Source organism: Salmo trutta, chromosome 14 (assembly GCF_901001165.1).
Source record: "Salmo trutta chromosome 14, fSalTru1.1, whole genome shotgun sequence".
NCBI lineage: Eukaryota > Metazoa > Chordata > Actinopteri > Salmoniformes > Salmonidae > Salmo > Salmo trutta.
Genome location: NC_042970.1, coordinates 59800117 through 59823608, shown reverse-complemented (window position 1 = coordinate 59823608; position 23492 = coordinate 59800117). Strand labels below are relative to the sequence as shown.

The following is a 23492-nucleotide window of genomic DNA, read 5'->3' as shown; positions in this document are numbered from 1 at the left end:
GACAACGCAGAAGAAGCTTCGGGGACAAGACTCTGAATGCCCCAGCCAGAGCCCAGACTTGACCCTGGTCGAACATCTCTGGTGAGACCTGAAAATATCTCTACACTCCCCATCCAACCTGACAGAGCTTGAGAGGATCTGCAGAAAATAATGGCAGAAACTCCCCAAATACAGGTGTGCCAAGCTTGTAGCGTCATACCCAAGAAGACTTGAGGCTGTAATTGCTGCCAAAGGTGCTTCAACAAAGGGTCTGAATACTTATGTAAATGTGATATATCCATTTTTTATGGGGTATTGTGTGTAGATTGATGAGGGGAAAAAAACTATTTAATCAATTTTAAAATGTGGAAAAGGTCAAGGCGTCTGAATACTTTCCGAATGCACTGTATATCATTTGATTTTGTTAAAATTGCTCAAGCTCAGTAATATGGGTGGGAATCATTGATAGACAACAATATTCAAATCTTGTCTCTGATTTTCAAGCAGTTTTCAATCAGGACCGAGACTGGACCATTCAGGAACACCTCTTGGAAAGACATTCTGGTGTGTCTTTGGCATTAACATTTATGCTGAAATTGTCCCGCTGAAAATTAAACTCTGTCTCTGGGTTAGGTTTTCAGAAGACTACGGCGGGTTTTCCTCTAAACTCACTGCTGATGTCAAGCATACCCATAACATGATGCTGACACCACAATACTTGAAAATACAGAGGATCAACAACATTGCATTGTATTTTTGTTTAAAAAAAGGAGAAAGAAAAGTGTTGCAGCCCATGGGCCTGTTATTATGATTTTTGAGCAGATTGATCATCATTTGACTAATAGTCTGCAGTAACATTTTACAAACACCAGCCCCAAAGTAGTTTAGTGGAACGGCCCATCAATCAATAAGTGCATACACAAAAATGGGATGGTGTGGAGAAATGCTATGGGAGTGATTTCTGTTCCCAATCCATACTTGGCCTTACAAATGTGTACACTCTACCGTCTGAACATAACTTTCATTCAGATATGCAGCAAACTATCCATGAAAGCTTGCATTCCTACTATATCAAAACCTACTTTAGATATATCGTGACTGCTTATCACATCTTTCACTTCCTATGTGTCATACGATGATGCAAAGGACTGTTTAAGGACTGAGGGAGTACAAGCAGTCTGGCCAAGTTCATGTAAGCCAAAATAACCCTGTAAGCCAAAATAACTGATAGCAAAATCATGAATGACTAACTAACTGACTGACGTTCAAGTAAAGTGTGTCCAGTCTGTGTGAGCCAAGAGTAAAAACATGACTGACTTAACTGTGAGTTCACCTCAACTGTCCCTCTCGCTCTATGATGAAGTTATTTGAGGTGAAAGCTTCCCAGTATTACAATATCGTCATTAAAACTCCACTGACTCAGAATGGAGTCAGGTTCAACTGCATGCTGTGTCTCTGCCAAGGGACACGCATCTACATTGTTTCAAAAGGAAACAAATCACGCACCGCGCATTTGATGAAACTTTGATGGAACCACTCTCGCCTCTCCCGTAAGGTGAAATGATTTCAAAGTCAAAGCTTCAAATAATGAAAGGTAGTCACTGTGTAACCTAATGTAGTAGGCGTAGAAAGACGCCTGAGCAGAGTTCCCACTTCCATTTTTCAAGGGAAACGGAAGTTAGGATGAAAATACTGTATCCCTGAAAACTGAATGTTTGTGTTTTCTGGTGACTCTGTATAGGCTAGTCACTGTGTGGTGTGTGTAGTGCATTTGGAGCAGCATGGGCTAATTCAAAGAGTGACTGTTGCAGCAGCATCTGACATATTATTCATATCTGTCCGCTGCTAAGCTAGCCTTCTACCGGAGGCCTGGAGATAGAGTGGGCTAACAAGGGGGGACAAAAGATGTCAGAGAGCTCAGCGTTGGGTAACTTGACCTGACATGGCATTGCAGTGACTCAAGATTACAAGCAGGAGCAGAAACTCTTTTCTTTAGTGAGTTATAATTGACCTCAGCTTGTCTGACAGGCTGGCCTCATAGACTAGACGTAAGATAGTAAATGGAAATTGGGACATGCAAATTAGTACGATATGTTATGTTTGGTGGGGTTACATAACACATAAGGTTACTTAAGGCAAAACTGAAAGGAGGGTGGTTGGTCAGGGTGGATAGTTAGGTGTATAATGTGAACATCTAGCAACCCAAAGGTTGTGTGTTTGAATCTCATCATGGACATTAGCTAATTAGCAACTTTGCAACAACATGCTACTTTTTAAGTACTTAGCATGTTAGCTAACCCTTCCCCTATCCCTCAAGCTAACTCTTAAAGATATACATCTTTCCCTTTCAAGACGATTTAATAAGTATCTAGATACATGGGCTTCAATACCATACAGGAATGATACATTTTAGTTTGAAATGATTCAGTGTGATTCAGTTTGATTAGAGAAATAACGCAAATGTCTAGCAACCCAAAGGTTCTGTGTTTGAATCCCATCACGGACAATTTTAGCATTTTAGCTAATTATCAACTTTGCAACTACTTACTTATTTTTAGCTACTTTGCAACCACATAGCATGTTAGCTAAACCTTCCCCTAATTGTAACCTTAACCCTTTAACCGAACTTCTAGGGAGTGAATCTTTCACTTTCAAGACGATTCGATACGTATCTAGATACATAGCCTCCGATACGATACAGGAACGCAAAGTTTTAGTTCGAAACGATTCAGTGCAATTTGGTTTGATTAGAGGAACGAGTCGATGCGATTCGGTTCGATGAGATAGGATTCGATGCACTAACATTTGTTGCATAAACATTCATTTTCCATTCCAAATTAAAATCTGCTGTTCATGAGCTGGGCCTCTTTGAGCTGGATCTGTCTAAGCTGACTTCTGTGTGTGTGTGTGTGTGTTGGTGTGCGTGTCTATGGTGTATGTAGGCACCTAAGCTGAGCCATGAGGGAAACTAGGTATCTACTACCCCACTATCAGTGATCTGAAATCACCCACTAATTAATTTGTCATTTTTGCAGATTCAAAGTGTTAAGAGCTAGTAATATATCAATATTTATCTTTAAACATTAGCTATGACAAAGCCAATTAATATATAGCACAACTTTGGATTTCAACCCCGTATTATAATTTAATGATTTAGACCGTTGCCGTCTTTGTTATGAAATTATCAAATTTCCCCTGGTTGTTTCAAGCAAAGTTACCAAAACTATTCCTAATGGTGAACAACGAACAAAGTAAATACAATCTAATGTAAGCCCCGATCAGCATACAGTATAGCCTACCTATAACAAGATGAAAGTTGTAGCTTAGGCTGGTAAAACACCATTTTCAACAGTGCATTTGATATAAATAACCTACCGAATTACATTGGCTGTCACTCAACTAATAAAGCCTAATAATGCGCAAGCCATTTTACAAACATTTGAATGCTGAAGTTAACACGCAGATGTGCCAGATCAAAAATACCTCTAGTTTGTCAGCACATGAAGCTGCGCACAGCACGCAGTTTGAATATAGTAGGGTACTGATATTGCCTGGGGTTGATCAGCATGCAAACTGACATGAAGATCAATGACCATCAACATAAATACATGCTTAGTTCGACACTGAAGGAAAGGACACATATTTTTGGAAGGAAGTCATTTGAGCAACAACCCTAACCTTAACCTTAACCCCTAACCCCTAGCTAATGTTAGTGTTAGCCACCTAGCTAACGTTAGACACAACACATTGGAATTTGTAACATATCATACGTATTGCAAATTCTTAACATATTGAATGAACTGCAATTCGTAACATATCATATGAAATAGATGATTGATGTCCACAAATTAATACATACCATACCAAATGTAACATACTAATTTGAGTGTTGTATTTTCGTTTAGCATGTTACGTCTACCTCTGAGTCCAGGTTGCATTTGGGCTTCTCTGTAAATACTCAATTAAATAAATAGCTTGGGATCAGACTCCTGAATTGTCCAAATGGGTAAAAAAAACAAAAAAACTTAGGCCTATAACCTGTGAAACATAACAGTATTGCAGTTGGATAAGGATCAGCCCCTTTTTTTCAAGTTTTGCCTAAAATGATATACCCAAATCTAACTGCTTGTAGCTCAAGCATTGAAGCTATGATATGCATATTCTTGATACCATTTGAATGGACACACTTTGAAGTTTGTGAAAATGTGAAACTAATGTAGGAGAATATAACACATTAGATCTGGTAAATATAATATATTTTTTTACCATCATCTTTGAAATGCAAGAGAAAGGCCATAATGTATCATTCCAGCCCATGCACAATTTACATTTTGGCCACTAGATGGCAGTAGTGTATGTGCAAAGTTTTAGACTGATCCAATGAACCGTTGCATTTCTGTTCAAAATGTTGTATCAAGACCACCCAAATGTGCCTAATTGGTTGATGAATAACTTTTCAAGTTCATAACTGTGCACTCCCCTCAAACAATAGCATGGTATTCTTTCACTGTAATAGCTACTGTAAATTGAACAGTGCAATTAGATTAACAAGAATTTAAGCTTTCTGCCAATATCAGATATGTCTATGTCCTGGGAAATTTCCTTGTTACTTACAACCTCATGCTAATCGCATTAGCCTATGTTAGCTCAACCGTCCCGTGGGGGACCCACTGATCCTGAAGAAGTGTTAAATATTTATTGTATAAAGGATATAAAAAAATAGCATTATGGCTAAACAAAATAGAGCATATCTAGGTTTGCATTAGGCCTAGGTTGCATTAACCTCCAATACTATATTAATATTGTGCCAATAATGTAGTTTCCACAAGTAAGGGCTTCTAAAATACATGAGATGAAGATACAGTACTGATTTGTTCAAACTTGATTCATGTTCAAGTTTTGGTTAGATATAATGAAACTATTCCTAAAATAAGCTGTTAGAATAAATGCATTATTTTTTCTCAAGACAGCAAATCAAATAATATATGGAAATGAATTCCCCCATTGCTTTGCATCAGTATCGAAATAACATTATCATATCACTTGGGAGATGAGAGCATGGACATTAAAACCAGGATGAGAGATGAGAGAGAGAGAGAGAGAGAGAGAGAGAGAGAGAGAGAGAGAGAGGGAGAGGGAGGGGGAGACAGAGCAAGAGAGTGAGAGAGAGCAGTCCCGAGGAAGCGCGCTTTGAGAGCCCATGATTGTCTCTAGTCGGCTATCTACAGTGTGGCAGAACATTTAGATTTTTGGGGTATGAAGGGTTTACCTATACAACAACTCAAGATTTATTGACGATGGCGCAACTTACATCATTGTTTTATAAAGGGTTGGAAATTGAAGATTTCTCAAGGACTTCTGTATCCTTTCTTCAACCTCCATTTTTTTTGAGTAGCTTATAAATTCTGTTCCCTATTACGTGGATTAAAACGGTAGGCTAGCATTCTGGGCAACTACTGTCACTTGAAATGTTACACATTTTTGTAGGCTACTTTATGGGCTAGTTGGCTTTAAATCCTACCTGTAAAGAACATGTGCATGGATGTACTGTAAATTGCGGACTAGATTGCTGTCAGCTGTCATTTGTTTTCTGATCCTGTATCTTTGTGATTTCATGTTGCAAATGAGAATCATGTAATTAGGATACATGTTGTCTAGCCTTTCTCAAAAGAATAACCTATGTAAGGAAAGATAAAACAATGAAAGACATTTTACTATCGCCAGCTTAAGCCAGCTCTAGCCTTCTGGGGACCCTAAGCAAGATTTGGTTGGGGTGCCCCGACTTCGGGCAAACATTTTAGTGACTCCCCTCTTGATGGTGGAGAGAACATTTTTTTGTTTTTAAGTTCATTTCCTGCAATTCTACACATTTTGTCATTGGGGGTAAAGAAAATGTTGCAGTTTTAAAGCAAGTTCTCTGCAATTCTACACATTTTACTATGGGGCAAAGAGAAAACTTTGCCGTTTTACACCAAATTTCCTGCAATTTTACACATTCTGTAATGACTTTGCAATGTTAGTATGATATCTGAGGGAGAATGACTAACAAAATCAATGTGCCCCCCCCCCCCTAGATGTCAGGGCCCCTGGACACGTGCCCTGTGTGCCCAGTCGGGATTCGGCATGATTACTATAAGTTTATATGGCTGGCTAGACTAACTGCCAATCTAAAAATATTTTGCTGACATGGCTAATTGAGTGACTGTCAGTGACTGACATAACAATAGAAAAACTGCTGATGCACCACCAAATTTCAAAATTGCACCTGGTCTATTCTACTGTTCTTACTCTCAATAGTACGTTGAGACCCCAACTGAGTAACAAAAATATATATAATATGTCAATCAAAACTAGACGTTGAATTGGTTTGAATCCCCGAGCTGACTATGTGAAAAATCTGTCAATGTCTCCTTGAGCAAGGCACTTAACCCTAATTTGGCAGTATGTCAAGAGGACATAGTAAAGCTTGTATAGAGAAATGTAATCATTGGTGCCATTTTCCCATCTAAACCAGTTATTCAAATGATACAATGCAGGTGATAACTCTCCAAGTCTCACACACACACACACACACACACACACACACACACACACACACACACACACACACACACACACACACACACACACACACACACACACACACACACACACACATACACACACACACACACACACTCAGAGAGAGAAGTGTGTGGTACACTTGTGTGGTTGTCTGGTTAAACCAGTGTTATTTTCTTGATATTATCTAGGAAGTGTTTCCCCAACCAGGTTAGCCAGATCCCCCTCCTAACCTGGTATCCCAGAGGACACCTGAAGCACCCCCACATCTGAGAAAGAGGTCTTTCCTAAAATAATTTAACTTCAATTGGCTTCAATACTGAATGTGTGATGTGTGCATTGGAGGCGGCTCTGGGGGATGTTGCTTTATATCTACTGTAACTTAGGGAAACACTGGAGTTAGGAATATTGATATTTCTCTTTCAGTCATTTGTAATTTTTCAAATTTGTACAGTTTTTGGTAGTTCTGTTCTCATCGATCCCTTTTTTTTGCATAGGTGAAAGGTAGAGTTGGAGCATAACACCTCGTCAGAATCATGGGACAAACTGGGACATCATCTTTCCTCTTCTGTACTCTTCAACTCACAGTGTTGTTGGCAGTTTTTTCATCTGAAATTACATTTGTTACAGCGGTGAATTCAAACCCAAGCCTTGAAACAAACTCTTCCATTGGCAACCAGACTAACAAGAAGTGTGATTCAGTGGGTACTGAATGTAAAGTGGGTGTCATTCTGCCCAAATGGTTACCAGAGAACCCATCCTTTGGAGATAAACTGGCAAGAGCCACAGTTTACTTTGTGGCCTTGTTTTACATGTTCCTGGGGGTCTCTATCATTGCGGATCGCTTCATGGCATCCATCGAGGTAATTACATCACAAGAGAGGGAGATCACCATCAAGAAACCAAATGGCGAAAAAGTGACAACCACTGTGCGTATATGGAACGAGACAGTGTCCAACCTGACCCTTATGGCCCTGGGTTCCTCCGCTCCGGAGATCCTACTGTCCGTCGTTGAGGTGTGCGGTCACAACTTTGACGCAGGTGATCTGGGCCCGAACACCATCGTTGGTAGTGCTGCCTTCAACATGTTCGTTATCATTGGACTCTGTGTTTCTGTCATTCCCGATGGAGAGCACCGGAAAGTCAAACATTTAAGGGTATTTTTTGTTACCGCCACATGGAGTATATTCGCGTACACCTGGCTTTATCTCATCTTGGCTGTCATCTCTCCGGGCATCGTACAGGTGTGGGAGGGCCTTGTCACACTGTTCTTTTTCCCATTGTGTGTAGGGATGGCTTACGTTGCGGATCGCAGACTTCTTGTCTATAAGTACATGTACAAGCGCTACCGCGCAGGGAAGCGAAGAGGGGTGATCATTGAGACGGAAGGGGAGGCTCAGCTTCCTTCAAAGATGGACATTGAAATGGATGGGAAAATGCTCAACTCAGAGAGCTTCATGGACGGAGCGATGGGTTTTGATGAGAAGGACCTGGATGAGGAGGAGGCCAGGAAGGAAATGGCCCGGATCCTGAAGGAACTGAAGCAGAAGCATCCAGAGAAGGAGATGGAGCAGCTGATAGAACTGGCCAACTACCAGGTATTGACACAGCAGCAAAAGAGTCGCGCCTTCTACCGATGCCAGGCTACCAGGATCATGACGGGAGCAGGGAACGTACTGAAGAAGCATGCAGCAGACCAAGCCAGGAAAGCTGTTGGTGCGTACGAGATCCGCTCCGAAGTTTCGGAGAATTACTTTTCGTCAAAGGTCTTCTTTGACCCCGGTACATACCAGTGCTTGGAGAACTGCGGTACAGTGGCCTTGAATGTAGTACGTCTTGGTGAGGACTTAACTAACACTGTTTCAGTGGAATACCGTACCGAAGACGGCACAGCCAATGCCGGCTCGGACTACCAGTTCACTGAGGGCGTTGTGGTGTTCAAACCTGGTGAGACTGAGAAGGAGATCCGGATAGACATCATTGACGATGACATCTTTGAGGAGGATGAGCATTTTCTGGTCCACCTTAGCAACGTGAAGGTCATATCCGAGGGCACTGGCTACGGACAACCAAGGGCTAATAGAGTGGACACTTTGGCAGGCCTTGGCCTACCCTGCTCAGCCACTGTGACAATCTTTGACGATGACCATGCCGGGATCTTCACTTTTGAAGAACCGGTAATGACCGTGAGCGAGAGTATTGGCATGATGGAAGTAAAGGTTCTCCGTACCTCAGGAGCGCGGGGACTAGTGGTCGTACCCTACAAGACCATGGAGGGTACAGCAAAAGGAGGGGGAGAAGACTTTGAAGATAAGCACGGAGCGCTGGAATTCCAGAACGATGAGATCTTGTAAGTTACATACTCGCTTTTAACGTTGTCATGTTTTTATTGTTGTCATATAAATGAGGTGAGGCCCACAGCACATTGACGTTCAATTTGGACAAATGTGTCTAAGTTATGTCTAAGTTATGTCAATGTGGCTGTTTCTAGTTTGTCCCACAGAAGCAACTTTCTGTCTCAAAAAGAAAATAGCTTTATTGCTATCTCCTAGCACTAAGAGACTTCCCACTGGGCACAGACGCCTAAACTTATTTTTTAAATTTACACTTGGTTTAGTTGTCAGCTAATGTGAATTCAATGTGAAATCAACAAAAAATGTCATCATGTCATTGGATTTGTGTTCAGTTTGTGTTCAAACTTTTTGCAAATCCAATCAGTTTTCCACATTGATTCAACGTCATTTTTTTGTTTATGACGTGGAAACAGCGTTGATTCAACCAGTTTTTGCACAGTGGGTTGTATTTTGTATGGCCTGTTGACATCGTCATTAGATTCCATTCATTTCAATGTGCTGTCCATTCCTATTGTTGTTTTAATCTATTGTCTTAGGTTACATTTTCTCAGGGGATGTAAGTGTCTCTGGGGTTCAAGAAGGAATCCTGTCTTAAGTTTCTATCTTTCCACTGTACTTCATCCTTTCTGCTTCACTGTCAAGTGTTCTTTTTCTCACAGCTTTTCTCTCACTGCCCCTCTTTTTTTAATCATTCATTTGAGCATTCAATTGACTGCCTGAATAGCGCCTGTCTACAAATATACCAATTAGTGTTTTGCATACCATATGTAGAGATACTGTGGACTGTAATAGTATTGCAGAACTGGGTTCATTTCATTTCAGTTAAATGTTTTTTTTTGCAATTTCTCCTCCACTTTCGCTCAACACCAGTTGGATATTTTATGACTTGCAGTGCTTCAGCATAGAACATACTGTACAATTGAGAGTATTCAAGTGTACCAAATACCATGGTGTATCTCACTGAAAATGGGACTTGATGACTCACTGGTGCTGGATAAAAGAGAGAAAACACATCAAGAAATGATCATTGTGATGCTAATGATAATGATGCATTAGCACGTAGCATGAATAGATTAGGTATGGAATATGTTGGAGCTCAGAGGCAGCAGCTGTTCTTTGGCTGTTCATTTTGTGTATGCGATGTAAAAACACTGGAATACCTTCCTGATAAAGATTTTAAAAAACATCAATATAAACACCTGTATCAAAAGATGTAATGGACTCTAAACAGTTGGCAAATGGTTACTATTTATGAAGAGCTCCCAACAACTACTAAACTAATTTTACTACGTTATAGGTTCCAGAGAGATACGAGTAGAGAAAGGAGTTATGAACATGAGACAGTAGGACTCCTACATGTAGTTTACATACTAGCTAAAATCATTTGGATCTTGAATTGCTCCGCAGTCTATCCTGTTTTATTTCAACTCAAAACAAACTCCTCATTCATAAGACATTACATGTAAGCTAAGCAGTTGTAATATTGAAACGTTTTTCATCAATATCATATTAAACAAAAATGCAGCTGCTATTGATACAGATTTTCCATATCAGTGTGTCCATCATTTATAGGAAACCACCAGAATTGAATGTGAGTAAGGCCTTTTTGCCTTTTTCATTGGGAAATCCAGCAACACTTTTATCACTCCCCTCTTCAAACTGGAACTTCCATAAACGATATACTGTTATAGTCAGGTATACTGTACATACCAAAAATAGCAGTTGGGCCAGACATTTTCCATGGATTGTGGGATGGGGGATATAATGACAACAAATGTATTCCATAGAGGAAAACATTGCCAGTTTGAGGATAGCACCAAATGGAAAAGGCCCTGTGCTTGTTTTAAGATTTAAGACATCCACACATTTATACAGAGGCAAACGGATTGCTTTGAAGTGAGCAGTGTAAATCGTCTCAGCCAGCTTTGCATAGAGAAGCAGCACCATATATAGACAAGGCAGCAGCCTCTGTTGGGAAGTCGGTTCTTAAGTTATCATTTGGAAAATGTATTAACGTTGGCATTGACACATTTGAGAGGATGCAGTTGCAAGTTATTTCCAAATCTATTTTAAGATGCATGCAATGTCCGTTGGAATGTAAACATTTATTTATGTTTCTGCACACATCATTCACTTATGCCACAGACAGAATATGATTGATAGTAATTCCATTTTTCACTGAAGCAAGAGGCCTGGTTACTCTCAACCATGCTGTATCCAGATAAGGGGGGTTGATTAGTCAAAGATGATCTAGTTATATCGTCACAAGAAGTTACACGGTCAGGACCATGTTCTTTTGTTTTGCTGGTAGGAACCAGTGTTAGTTGTTGTGATGATATTGGTAGACATTAATGTGTAATAAGGGCTCCGCTCCTGACTGAGCCAGTATAGGTGTTGAAGAATCAGCACCGGGTACTACCTTTCAGCCACCTTTGAAATATCAAACTAACAATGTTCTACAAAGTACCCATTTCAGTTCAAGTTCTATTGGATCTATTCTCAAAAAATGTGGTTCGATCCACTGTAAACTATACTGAATGATAACTATGCTGTAAATGTAATTTTACATCACAATTTATTATAGCCAGAATGTGTCCTTTGTGTCCTACTGTCCTTATCAGACAAGATCATATCTGCTGCCCTCAACCGTAGAGAATGATGGTCCAACCATGCCTTATTTTTTTTTGACAAGACCCACCCTCTGGTAATGTAGATATTATTAACTTTGCTGCCTACATGTAGTGAAATTAATGACTTTGCTTTGACTACACACATTGACAAGCATGAAACTTGACAGGGGGTTACTTTGGGCTTTAGAAGGAGGTACTATTTTAAACAACTAGTTAAACCGTTTTTTTGCCTATGCTAAATTTGCCCTCTCGTCTCTGGCCTGCTCTCGCATGAGGACAGACCTCGTGCTCCTCCTCAGACCACTGTCATGATCCAGGGCTAGCGTAGCTGCCCCCGCGGCCCAGTGGCGGCTCTGGCCTGTGGATCACATGGCTGGGGGAGTAACGTGTTCCCTTGGGCTGCATGACAGCGGGGCTGTCACCACCGCTTCATCAGACGAGCAACAGACAGAGGCAGGAGAACAAGGCACTTTGGACCATAGAGGAGCAAGAAAACCAAGGGTTCAAATCATGTTTGAAATCTTTCAAATTACTCCAAGCTGTGCTTGATTGAGCTTGCCTGGTGCAGGCTCAACCAAATGCTTAAAGTATTTGAACGATATCAAATACTATCCAAACCCAGGCCTATCCAAACCCAACCCCCTCAACCTCTGTCTGTATACGCCTCACGTTTTCCCTTGCAGCCTTTGGATGTTTTTGAGGGGGTTGGTCAGTGCTTTGCAATGTCCCAATTTCTGGGGAGCTAAAAGCTTCAGGGGTGATGGACGTATTTGTGTCTTTCTTTTCTGCAGGCAAAAGAGGACCCTGCTGCCTGAAATGTTTGTCAAGCTTTCTACATGGCTGAAATAATGTTTTTCAGGCCTCTAATTGGCTGAGACACAGAGACTGGGCGCAGATAATAGCAGACGTGTTACTTACAAAGCACAGTTTGATCAATCACTAAGGCCATCTCGTATGTGCTGACGGATTCTCTTAGCGTTGTATCCGATTGTATACTTGGTGCAAAACCGATCACACTTACGACTCTGGCTGCTGCTCAAGTAAGCACATCAATGAAGATGCCATGAAATAAACATACCATATCTTAGCAAAATACATTTATTTTCGTGGAAAGACACTCAATATAGGACACACATGCCTGATAGTCAGAAACAGCATTGTTACATTCTGCATCTCAGCCCCTTAGGAACACTCGGCTGCCTCTCTATCATGGTATAATTTTTGTACACACAAGAGTATAGTCTATAGGTTATGAATAGCTGTAAGAAAAACTGTGGCAAGTGACGAATTGTAGAATTATTTTGACTTTTTTGGTAGCTTTGCTGATGTAATACCATAGGACTTCTTCCCACCCCAAGAGGGATACTTAACATTATGTACACTGCACATAGGGGAACCCACATCTCTTTGTAAATCCATTTAAATTCTGAGACCGCATGAACTCAAATCACATTTTCCATGCTTTAGCAGGGAGGAATAAACGACAAGGAAAAACTTTCAGTAGGCTGCATTGTATATTTTGTGACGGAGGCAGCAATTAGCATTGCAAACTGCCTATCTTTGTGAAGCCATCTTTGGTGTGTAATTTGAATTGTATGATTTACAAAGAGGAAATAGCTTATTGGGGCATTTAAAATGGTAAAATGTGACTACAAAATGTATTAAAAATCTTGGAATACGGTTTTCAAGCCTCCTGTTCGGCATCTTTCGTACTCCTGCTTCCAGCCCTATGCATGAATAGCAAACATATAAAAAAATGTGTTATGTAAATTACTTTACAGACATAGTGTACATTTTTTCAGTCTGCAAGAAAATATTCTACCTAGTATTATATAGACATCAACAGAATAATGGGCGACAGGAAGCCTAGAGGTTAGAGGGTTGGGCCAGTAACCAAAAGGTAACTTGTTTGAATCCCAGAGCCGACAAGCGAAAAATCATTCAGCGTTTTTTGTCATGAATCTTGTTCTAGAGGCAGCTCTGCTGAGTGGTCACTAGCTGGCAAAGCCACAAAGTCATAACATCTGATTCTAATTCTAACCACACTGCTAACCCTAACCCTTAACATTAAATGAAGACCAAAGAGCAAATGTTGGTTATCATTAATTTGTACATTATACCCAATTTTGACTTTACAGCTGGCAGAAATCACAGAAATCGCTCAGATCTGGCTCCAGGGTAAATGTCAGCCTGCTGAAAAATCTGTCAATGTGCCATTGAGCAAGGCACTTAACCCTAATTGCTTGAGGGTTACAGTTGATAATGGCAGACGCTGGCCATGACACCACTCTCCGAGGTGTTACCCAGCTGGAGTTGAGATATGCACATTTTTTATTTTGCCATCATTTTACTAGGTAAAAAAACACATTTCCAATTCACACATGCTTATTAATACACGTGTACATGTGTGAAATAGGACAAATAAGCACCCACCAAATTATTATTATTATTATTTAATAAGCCTCCCTCACTTTATGAGCTGTCTTCTTACTTACCGCAGTCTTCACGTTCACAAAATCTGCAAATGATCTCAAGACCACTGGCATAAGGATCTTATAGCAGGGCCAGAAATAGAAAATTAATGCCAGGCAGGAAAACGAATTATATTCATGGTAGGGAAGGCAACTTATTGGTCTGCCAGCTCCTTAGGCACCAAAAGAGAATTACTTCTGACAGAATCCAATGAGAGACAGACTGTAGCCTACTTTCTGCATGGAAGTATGATGTACTACTGTATGTGGTTGGAAGGTTATAATTGAGTAGGTCACGAAGGAGTTGGTTAATAGAGTTCTTACATTAGGGAGTTTTCCTCCTCGATTACAATGACTGATAGAGTGGAGTCGCTGAGTCAGGCCTTGTACAGTATTCTCCTCTAGTTAATCACAGATACTGCCAGTCCAGCTGGAGGGCTTGAATGTAAAGGCTAAGCTTAAGTGTATTGGGACTGCTACTGTGTTGTCAAGTCTCGCTCTCAGTCTCCTTTTGTGTGGCTGGGTCTGAAGACTAGAGGGTAATGCCTGTTACTGGTTGGTGTTAACTCTTTCCCTGTTAGAATTCTCCATAACAGGGTCTGATAACCTGGGAAGACCCAAATACACTGAAAGCAGAGCCAGGTAAAACCAGGGTTCCTAGTCTGGTGTATGTGGCTCTTTGGAGGTTTTCCTCTGTCACCTCTTGGTGTGTCATATCCATTAAAGTCAGAAATGCATGGATGTGTACGAAAGCATCAGATCTTTAACTATTAAAAAAGTGTTATTTCCTCTAAGAACCAGACCAAACACAGAAGGTGTGTTGCACCAACATGGTTTACATTTATCTCGGATTAGAGCTAATCTAGGTTTTGTAAATCCAGATTTATAATTAATCAGAGATGTGTTGCACCACTTAATTTTAAATCTGGATCAGTAAATCTATGATTAACGGTTTTAAACTATGATTAGTGACATGTTACACCAATATAAGAGGTATTTCGTGAGTTTAAACGAAGTAGCTAGCCGATTTGACAAATGTGGCCACAAAGTTGCTGTTCCTTGATAAAATAATAACAATGTAACGTTAGAACTACTGCAACTCCATCGTGAAAGGTTCTCATGGGTTGGTTGATTTGAAATAAAATCTGTTATTTGCCAGTACTAGACAGGAAAATCATTTGTTAGCTAATGTTAGCGTTTATAAACCAAGCTAGATAGCATAAAATATGATTTATTATTGTCATTACTTAACATTATTTTGCCATTTATTATTTGTCCGTTAGCCACCTGATCATGGCATTTCAAAAAAATTCGAATTTCTCCACTTATGAAAAAAAAACTATTGCCGGAGCTGATGGAGGAATTTAGTAACGTAACTGTTGCTGCAGGATAAAAAGACAGACAACACCACTGTCAAAAAGAAGGAAGACACCTGGGCCATTTTATGCAACAGATTTAATGGACCGGAAAGAGAAGAGGGACCCAAATTCTAAAGATACTGTAGAGTATCTTCTGGAAACAGAAGATACTCTACAGGAATGACGGAGTCCATCCAAATCATCTTGACTCCTGGACTCTGTCCACGCATTTCAAGGCTGCGTTGAAACAATCACTGGTAAATGATCCAAGACCAGCTCAGTTAATCCCTACCATTGTGACAATGAGTCGTCATAATGCTGCATCAAATGTACATGATCTTAGGGGCATTGGCAAACACAATGTAAGTAATTTAATTTATGTACCCCTAATTGCACCGAATACATCTGTTTATCCTACAGCTATTGTAAGCAGTAATCATGAGCCTATAAACCAGAGTTACACTGTTAGCACTGAGGTGGTATGCGCTAGTAGGAAGACCACTTTATGCCGCTCACCCTGCACTATCAGCTCCAATGTAAATAACATGAGTAAGTCTACCTCCGATAAGCTTCCCAGTAAAGCATTAAAAACAATCAAGCAATGCAGAAAGGTGCCACAAATAGCCCATATTAACATATGTAGCCTAAGAAACAAGGTCCATGAAGTCAATAACTTGCTTGTAACAGATGACATTCATATTCCGACTATCTCTGAAACTCACTTAGATAATACCTTTGATGATACAGTGGTAGCAATACATGGTTATAACATTTACCGAAAATACAGAAATGCCAACAGAGGTGGTGTTGCGGTCTATATAAAGAACCACATTCCTATAAAGCTTAGAGACAATCCAATCTTAAATACTGTTCAAGTAATATGGCTACAGGTTCATCTGCCTCACCTAAAGCCCATTCTTGTGGGAAGCTGCTATAGACCACCAAGTGCTAACATTCTGTATCTAGATAATATGTGTGAAATGCTTGATAATGTATGTGATATCAACAGAGAATATTTTCTGGGTGATTTAAATATTGACTGGCTATCATCAAGCTGCCCTCTCAAGAAAAAACTTCAGACTGTATCCAGTGCCTGCAACCTGAATCAGGTTGTCAGTCAACATACCAGGGTAGTTACAAACAGCACATGAACTAAATCATCAACATGTATTTATCACATCTTTACTAATGCTGCAGAAATTTGCTTTAAAGCAGTATCCAAATCCATAGGATGTAGTGATCACAATATAATAGCCATATCTAGGAAAACCAATGTTCCAAAGGCTGGTCCTAATATAGTGTATTAGAGGTCATACAATATGTTTTGTAGTGATTCACATGTTGATGATATAAATAATATTTGTTGGTCTGTGGTGTGTAATGATGAGCCACCAGACGTTGCACTTGACACATATGTGAAACTACTTATTCCAGTTACTAATAAGCACGCACCCATTAAGAACATGACTGTAAAAACTGTTAAATCCCCTTGGATTGATGAGGAATTGAAGAATTGTATGGTTGAGAGGGATGAGGCAAAAGAGATGGTAATTAAGTCTGGCAGCCCAACTGATTGGCAAATGTACTGCAAATTAAGAAATCTAAACTAAATACAAATAAAAATAAACTATACTATGAAACAAAGATAAATTATATAAATAATGATAGTAAAAAGCTTTGGGGCACCTTAAATGACATTTTGGGAAAAAAGCCAACTCGGCTCATTCATTCATTGAATCAGATGGCTCATTCATCACAAAGCCCACTGATATTGCGAACTACTTTAATAACTTTTTAATTGGCTAGATAAGCAAACTTAGGGATGACATGCCAGCAACAAACGCTAACACTACACATTAAAATATTATTGTTGTCTATCAACAATGACAAGCCACCGGGGTCTGACAATCTGGATGGAAAATTACTGAGGATAATAGTAGACGATATTGCTACTCCTATTTGCCACATCTTCTATTTAAGCCTACCAGAGAGTGTGTGCCCTCAGGCCTGGAAGGAAGCTAAAGTCATTCCACTACCCAAGAATAGTAATAGCCGACCAATCAGCCTGTTACTAACCCTTAGTAAACTTCTGGGAAAAATGGTGTTTGACCAGATACAATGGTATTTCACAGTAGACAAATTGACAACAGAATTCCAGCATGCTTATAGGGAAGGACACTCAACAAGCACAGCACTTACACAAATGACTGATGATTAGACAGTGCAGCTTTTGACATTATCGATCATAGTCTGCTGCTGGAAAAACGTATGTGTTATGGCTTTACACCCCCTGCTATAATGTGGATAAAGAGTTACTTGTCTAACAGAACGCAGAGGGTGTCTTTAATGGAAGTGTCTCAAATATAATCCGGTTAGAATCAGGAATTCCCCAGGGTAGCTGTTTAGGTCCCTTGCTTTTTTCAATTTTTACTAACGACATGCCATTGACTTTGAGTAAAGCCAGAGAGTCTATGTATGCAGATAACTCAACACTATACACGTCAGCTACTACAGCGACTGAAATGATGGCAACAAAATACTCACTAAACCCTAAACCTCAACTAAATCTTGTAATAAATAATATTGATATTGAGATGACTAAACTGTTGTATTGTGAAGAAAATTAGATGCAGAACATGCACTTGAATGCACTCATTCTATATGCACCAAAATTACAATCTGTTTGTCTGAAGTGCCTTTTTAAAGCCTAACAATATACAATCTTATTTTATAACTTTGCTAGCCATGTTGGCAATAAAAGAAGATTTCAAAAGATGCCCACCTGACCTAGATTGCGATTCATAATGGAGTGTTTTTGGATTGTGTATACAGCAACAGTAATTGTGTGATGGTGCTGTGTTCCAAACAAAAAACTATAAGTGGGCTTGCTTCAGTTCCTCAATGGCAAAGCTAGGAGAGCTCAAAAAAGCACCTTATAGTTGAAGTCTCTTTCCTTGAGTCATAAAAGTGCATTGAAATGACTTAGTAAATGTGCAGTTAGGAGAGGTGTGTGGCCACCTGGAAACACCAGTTAGACCTCTCACTCAAACCCTTGTAATTGTTTTTTCTTAGTTTGCACCAATCCAACATTTCAGTGAATATTCTTAGTATGTTACTGAATGTTTCCAGAGTATTTTCAGATTTTGTTATTGACAAAGACTCTGAAAAGTACATTAAATGTAAAATGCACATAAAATCAACATAAAATCAACAGTGTAATGTTTGGATTCAGTCTCGTGTCCTCACCTTTGGTCTGATTATTTCCCCATAATCTCCAGCGTTCTCTTTTAGTTGCTACCATTGTCCTGCATATGCTTTTTTATAGTTCTTCTGTTAGAAACATTTACATTTGTCCCTAACCAAATAGGCCAATTTCCACAAGTGTAAGGGGTTTTAAACCATTCATTTTAATTCAATTCTGGCAACAGTAAAACCTACTCTGAACTTGAGTCTTTCGCAAATCAGACATTAAAGTATAACTTTCTGGGGCTGTCTTTCACTGGAAATAAAATTGTCAAGGATGGTAACTGACGTTGACAAGGTCACTGGTGTTGACATTCAGTGGCAGTGTGACCGTTGACACTGCCTATTTTGTGGGATGGATGCCTTTGAGTGGGAGTATAGAAGCGCTGAGGACTGGGGAGATGCTGGCTCGCAGCTGGTGGTTGGCCCTGAGTCAAACAGCGCATCGGCTGATTTGACTCAGTTGGAGGGCTGGCTCATAGGGATAGGATTGACACGGGGCTAAGAAGCCATAGGAACATTCTCTCTCCTCCCCTTGTCCCCATGTCCTCTTTCTCTCACTCTTTTTATCTCTCTCCCACTCTCTCTGTTGTTTGCTTCTCTTTTCCCCTTTATGTCCTCTCTGCCTCCCCTCTCTTTCTCTCTCTCTCTCTCTCTCTCTCTCTCTCTCTCTCTCTCTCTCTCTCTCTCTCTCCCTCTCTTACTGTTATTGCCATTCAGTCGCTCTGTCATGACTCACCCACTGTCTGTCAGTCTCTCTCTCTCTCTCTCTCCCACCCCCCCCTCTCTCTTTCTTTCTCTGTATCTCTCAGTTAAACTGTTTGTACACTTGGCTTCTGTAAAACTTACATCCAGAGCTTGCCTTTGACAAAGCTGTGAGTAAGCCATCACATGTAATCCTGCTCAGAGCCAACACGGTAGAAATATTCCCTCCTTTTTCAAACCGACTGCTCAACAGAGCTGTTTGCTTCCAACTTTTACTTTGTTGCGCATCCTTGACAAAGGGGGCTTTATCTCTTCAAAAGCCAGTTGAAATGTGGAGACAGACCTATCCCCGGTTTCCCATGCTTGTGAGAGTAACAGTGGCTCACTAGGGGGTTCTCTGTTGACTTTTGCAGATTAGAGCCACTGAATAGGTTATGTTACCCAAGCCGTCTGAATTTGCCAAATGAGTATTAGTTTGCAGGCTGTACCTGTTTGAAGTTACAGTTTCAGACTGTGGCTACTAGAGTGGCCTACCATGAAAAATAATGGAGAAAATGCATCCATAACATTTTAACATGGAAATAGCTGTCACCTCCTTGTCTGAAAGACAAGTGGATAAACAGGTTAATGTCAAGCCTACATTGAACACCACACATGGGCTGCTACTGTAAGCTTATGAGCCAGCCCTCCAACTGAGCCAAATCAGCCGATGCACTGTTTGAAACAGGTTAATGTCAAGCCTTGCATGTCTTTTTCAAAAGTCAAGGAATGTAGGCCTACAATGAACAACACACATTGGCTGCTACTGTAGGCTGACAGTAGCAGTCAATGTGTGGTGTTCAATGTAGGCTTGACATTAACCTGTTTATCCACTTGTCCTTCAGACAAGGAGGTGACTGCAAATGTTGTTGTGTTGTTTGATGCAAGAAACTACTTTACAAAATAAAACACATTGTTATTCCCATACCATTATTACAGAGAATCAGACAAAGTATGCTGCCCTCTGCCTATTGGCTACTTAGCTTATTCAAGCCTGTTTCAAAATACAACACTGCCCTTTTAAGACAAAAAAAAGCTCTTTTCCGGACTCGCTTTTCAAAGATGTCTAAAAATGTACACGTTTTGTGCTCTTGTAGGAAGCAATCACTTCATCATTGCTGACTACAAATTATATGTAACTGGGCTAACAACTCACTAACTAGCAAAGGATATGAACAAATGTGCACACATGGCTACATGCAGCTCTTGCTTTGATCTCAAAACAAACGCATCTACTCACGACCGCTCAACGTGATTGGTACAGATACATATATGTGAAAGGGAAAGACCTATTTGCATATAGGTCTACAGCAGCTCTGATTGTTTATGCCATACAGGTCTGTGTAGAGAACAGCTGAGTCATGCATGTCAATGCAATAGAATCCTACTCAGATGTGTTCTGCCTTTGCATTCTAAGTCTTGCGTAGTTCGTTTTGTTTCAGTATGTTGAATTGTTGTTGAATATTGTATTGATTCGATCACAATTCCCACAGTTGGTAGTGTTAACAAAGGGGGAAAACTCTAGAAAATTGAGTAAAGTTCAATCTCGTGCTTCTCTGTGTGGGTTGATATTTCTTTTGTGTGGCAGTCTTGGGGGAGCTGCGCGCAGGTGGATTTAAAATTGAGTGGGGGGCGAAACTAACTCAATATACTTTAAAATAACTAAAACCAAATCTAAACTGTGTAGAAATGATAATGGACCTACAATGTATTCATATAGTTTATTGACTGTCCAGCTCACTAATCATCACTGTGCACTGTCAATGGACCTACGTAGCGGTCAAAAGTTTGGGGTCACTTAGAAATGTCCTTGTTTTTGAAAGAAAAACAATTTATTTTGTCCATTCAAATGACATCATATTGATCAGAAATACAGTGTAGACATTGTTAATGTTGTAAATGACTATTGTAGCTGGAAGGCTGATTTTTAATGGAATATCTACATAGGCGTACAGAGGCCCATTATCAGCAACCATCACTCCTGTGTTCCAATGGCACGTTGTGTCAGCTATACCAAGTTTATCATTTTAAAAGGCTAATTGATCATTAGAAAACCCTTTTGCAATTATGTTAGCACAGCTGAAAACTGTTGTCCTGATTAAATAAGTAATAAAACTGGCCTTCTTTAGACTAGTTGAGTATCTGGAGCATCAGCATTTGTGGGTTCGATTACAGGCTCAAAATGGCCAGAAACAAAGAACTTTCTTTTGAAACTCGTCAGTCTATTCTTGTTCTGAGAAATTAAGGCTATTCCATGCGAGAAATTGCCAAGAAACTGAAGATCTCGTACAACGTTGTGTACTACTCCCTTCACAGAACAGCGCAAACTGGCTGTAACCAGAAAAGAAAGAGGACTGCACAACTGAGCAAGAGGACAAGTACATTAGAGTGTCTAGTTAGCTAACACAACGTGCCATTGGAACACAGGAGTGATGGCTGCTGATAATTGGCCTCTGTACGCCTATGTAGATATTCCATTAAAAATCAGCCGTTTCCAGCTACAATAGTCATTTACAACATTAACAATGTCTACACTGTATTTCTGATCAATTTGGTGTTATTTGAACGGACAAAAAATTTGCTTTTCTTTCAAAAACAAGGACATTTCTAAGTGACCCCAAACTTAGCGTACATTAGTACAGTTTCTTGACTGTCCAAATCGCTAATAATCACTAGACAGTCAGGAAACATTGAAAATTCCCAAAACAATGGAATTTTGATGGCAAGGAAACATAAACAATTTTCAGTCAGGCACCTGGGGAAAAATGACTTTGACACCCCTGGTTTAATCCATGACACCCAGGGCTGCCTGAGAGGTTGAATAGGAGGTGTCACAAGAGGAAGTGACTGACTCCCTGTTATGTCACCCAAGGGCCCAGCAGGACTCTTGCTATTTCCTTTCACCAGAGACTCATTCACCTCTGTGGCACCAAGAGGCCGTTGATCAATAATTCATGTTAATCTTAGTCAATCACATGAACATCAGCTTAATGACACTATAAAAAGGTCCCCTGTCACTTAGTAGTTGACTTTGAGTAATGAGCAATTCCAGCGTGATGGATGTGACATTTCCACACAAAATCTTAAATTAACTTACAACTTAAATTTCTCACAGAATGTACAAACAAAACATTAATTAAACTGTTGCATGCTCAGGTTGACTATCCCACATAATTGCCCCAAATCTAATCAGTTTGGAGGTTCCAATAAGTTTGAACTAGTTTGTGGTTTGTCAATCCCTCTCTAGCTTCCACCTAATGAGGTTTTGAAAAAGGAAGCAAAGTATTTGGGTTCCCGAGTGGCGCCGCGGTCTAAGGCACTGCATCCCAGCGCTAGAGGCATCACTTCAGACCCTGGTTTGATTCCAGGCTGTATCACAACCAGCCATGATTGTGAGTCCCATAGGGCGGTGCACAATTGGCCCAGTGTCGTTCGGGTTAGGGTTTGGCTGGGGTAGGCTGTCATTGTAAATAACAATTTGTTCTTATCTGACTTGCCTAGTTAAATAAAGGTTAAATATTACATTATTACTGACAATTCACCCATACTGTATTCACACTGTGTAATATTAGCTTCCAGTCAACTCGTACAGTGGGGGAAAAAAGTGTTTGATCCCCTGCTGATTTTGTACGTTTGCCCACTGACAAAGAAAGGATCAGTCTATAATTTTAATGGTAGGTTTATTTGAACAGTGAGAGACAGAATAACAACAAAAATATCCAGAAAAACGCATTTCAAAAATGTTATAAATTGATTTGCATTTTAATGAGGGAAATAAGTATTTGACCCCCTCTCAATCAGAAAGATTTCTGGCTCCCAGGTGTCTTTTATACAGGTAACGAGCTGAGATTAGGAGCACACTCTTAAAGGGAGTGCTCCTAACCACAGCTTGTTACCTGTAAAAAAGACACCTGTCCACAGAAGCAATCAATTCCAAACTCTCCACCATGGCCAAGACCAAAGAGCTCTCCAAGGATGTCAGGGACAAGATTGTAGACCTACATAAGGCTGGAATGGGCTACAAGACCATCGCCAAGCAGCTTGGTGAGAAGGTGACAACATTTGGTGCGATTGGAAGAAACACAAAAGAACTGTCAATATCCCTCGGCCTGGGGCTCCATGAGTTGGATATACAGCACAAACATATCTGGG

At 40.1% G+C, this 23492-nt stretch overlaps 1 protein-coding gene across 8 annotated transcripts in view; it reads left to right on the top strand.

Annotated features, from left to right (window-relative positions):
• slc8a1a (solute carrier family 8 member 1a) overlaps positions 1-23492 on the top strand; it is a 46933-nt gene that overhangs the window by 2356 nt on the left and 21085 nt on the right. For 6 of the 8 annotated variants that reach the window (XM_029776591.1, XM_029776593.1, XM_029776592.1 and 3 more), the window contains exon 2: positions 7038-8890. The exons of 1 other annotated variant lie outside the window; for it this stretch is intronic. In XM_029776591.1, the coding sequence (XP_029632451.1) occupies positions 7077-8890 (1814 nt within the window). In that variant the 5' untranslated portion in view covers positions 7038-7076. Of the gene's footprint in view, positions 1-5210; positions 5412-7037; positions 8891-23492 lie in introns of those variants that run through there. One more of the 8 variants, XM_029776589.1, reaches the window with a different exon arrangement.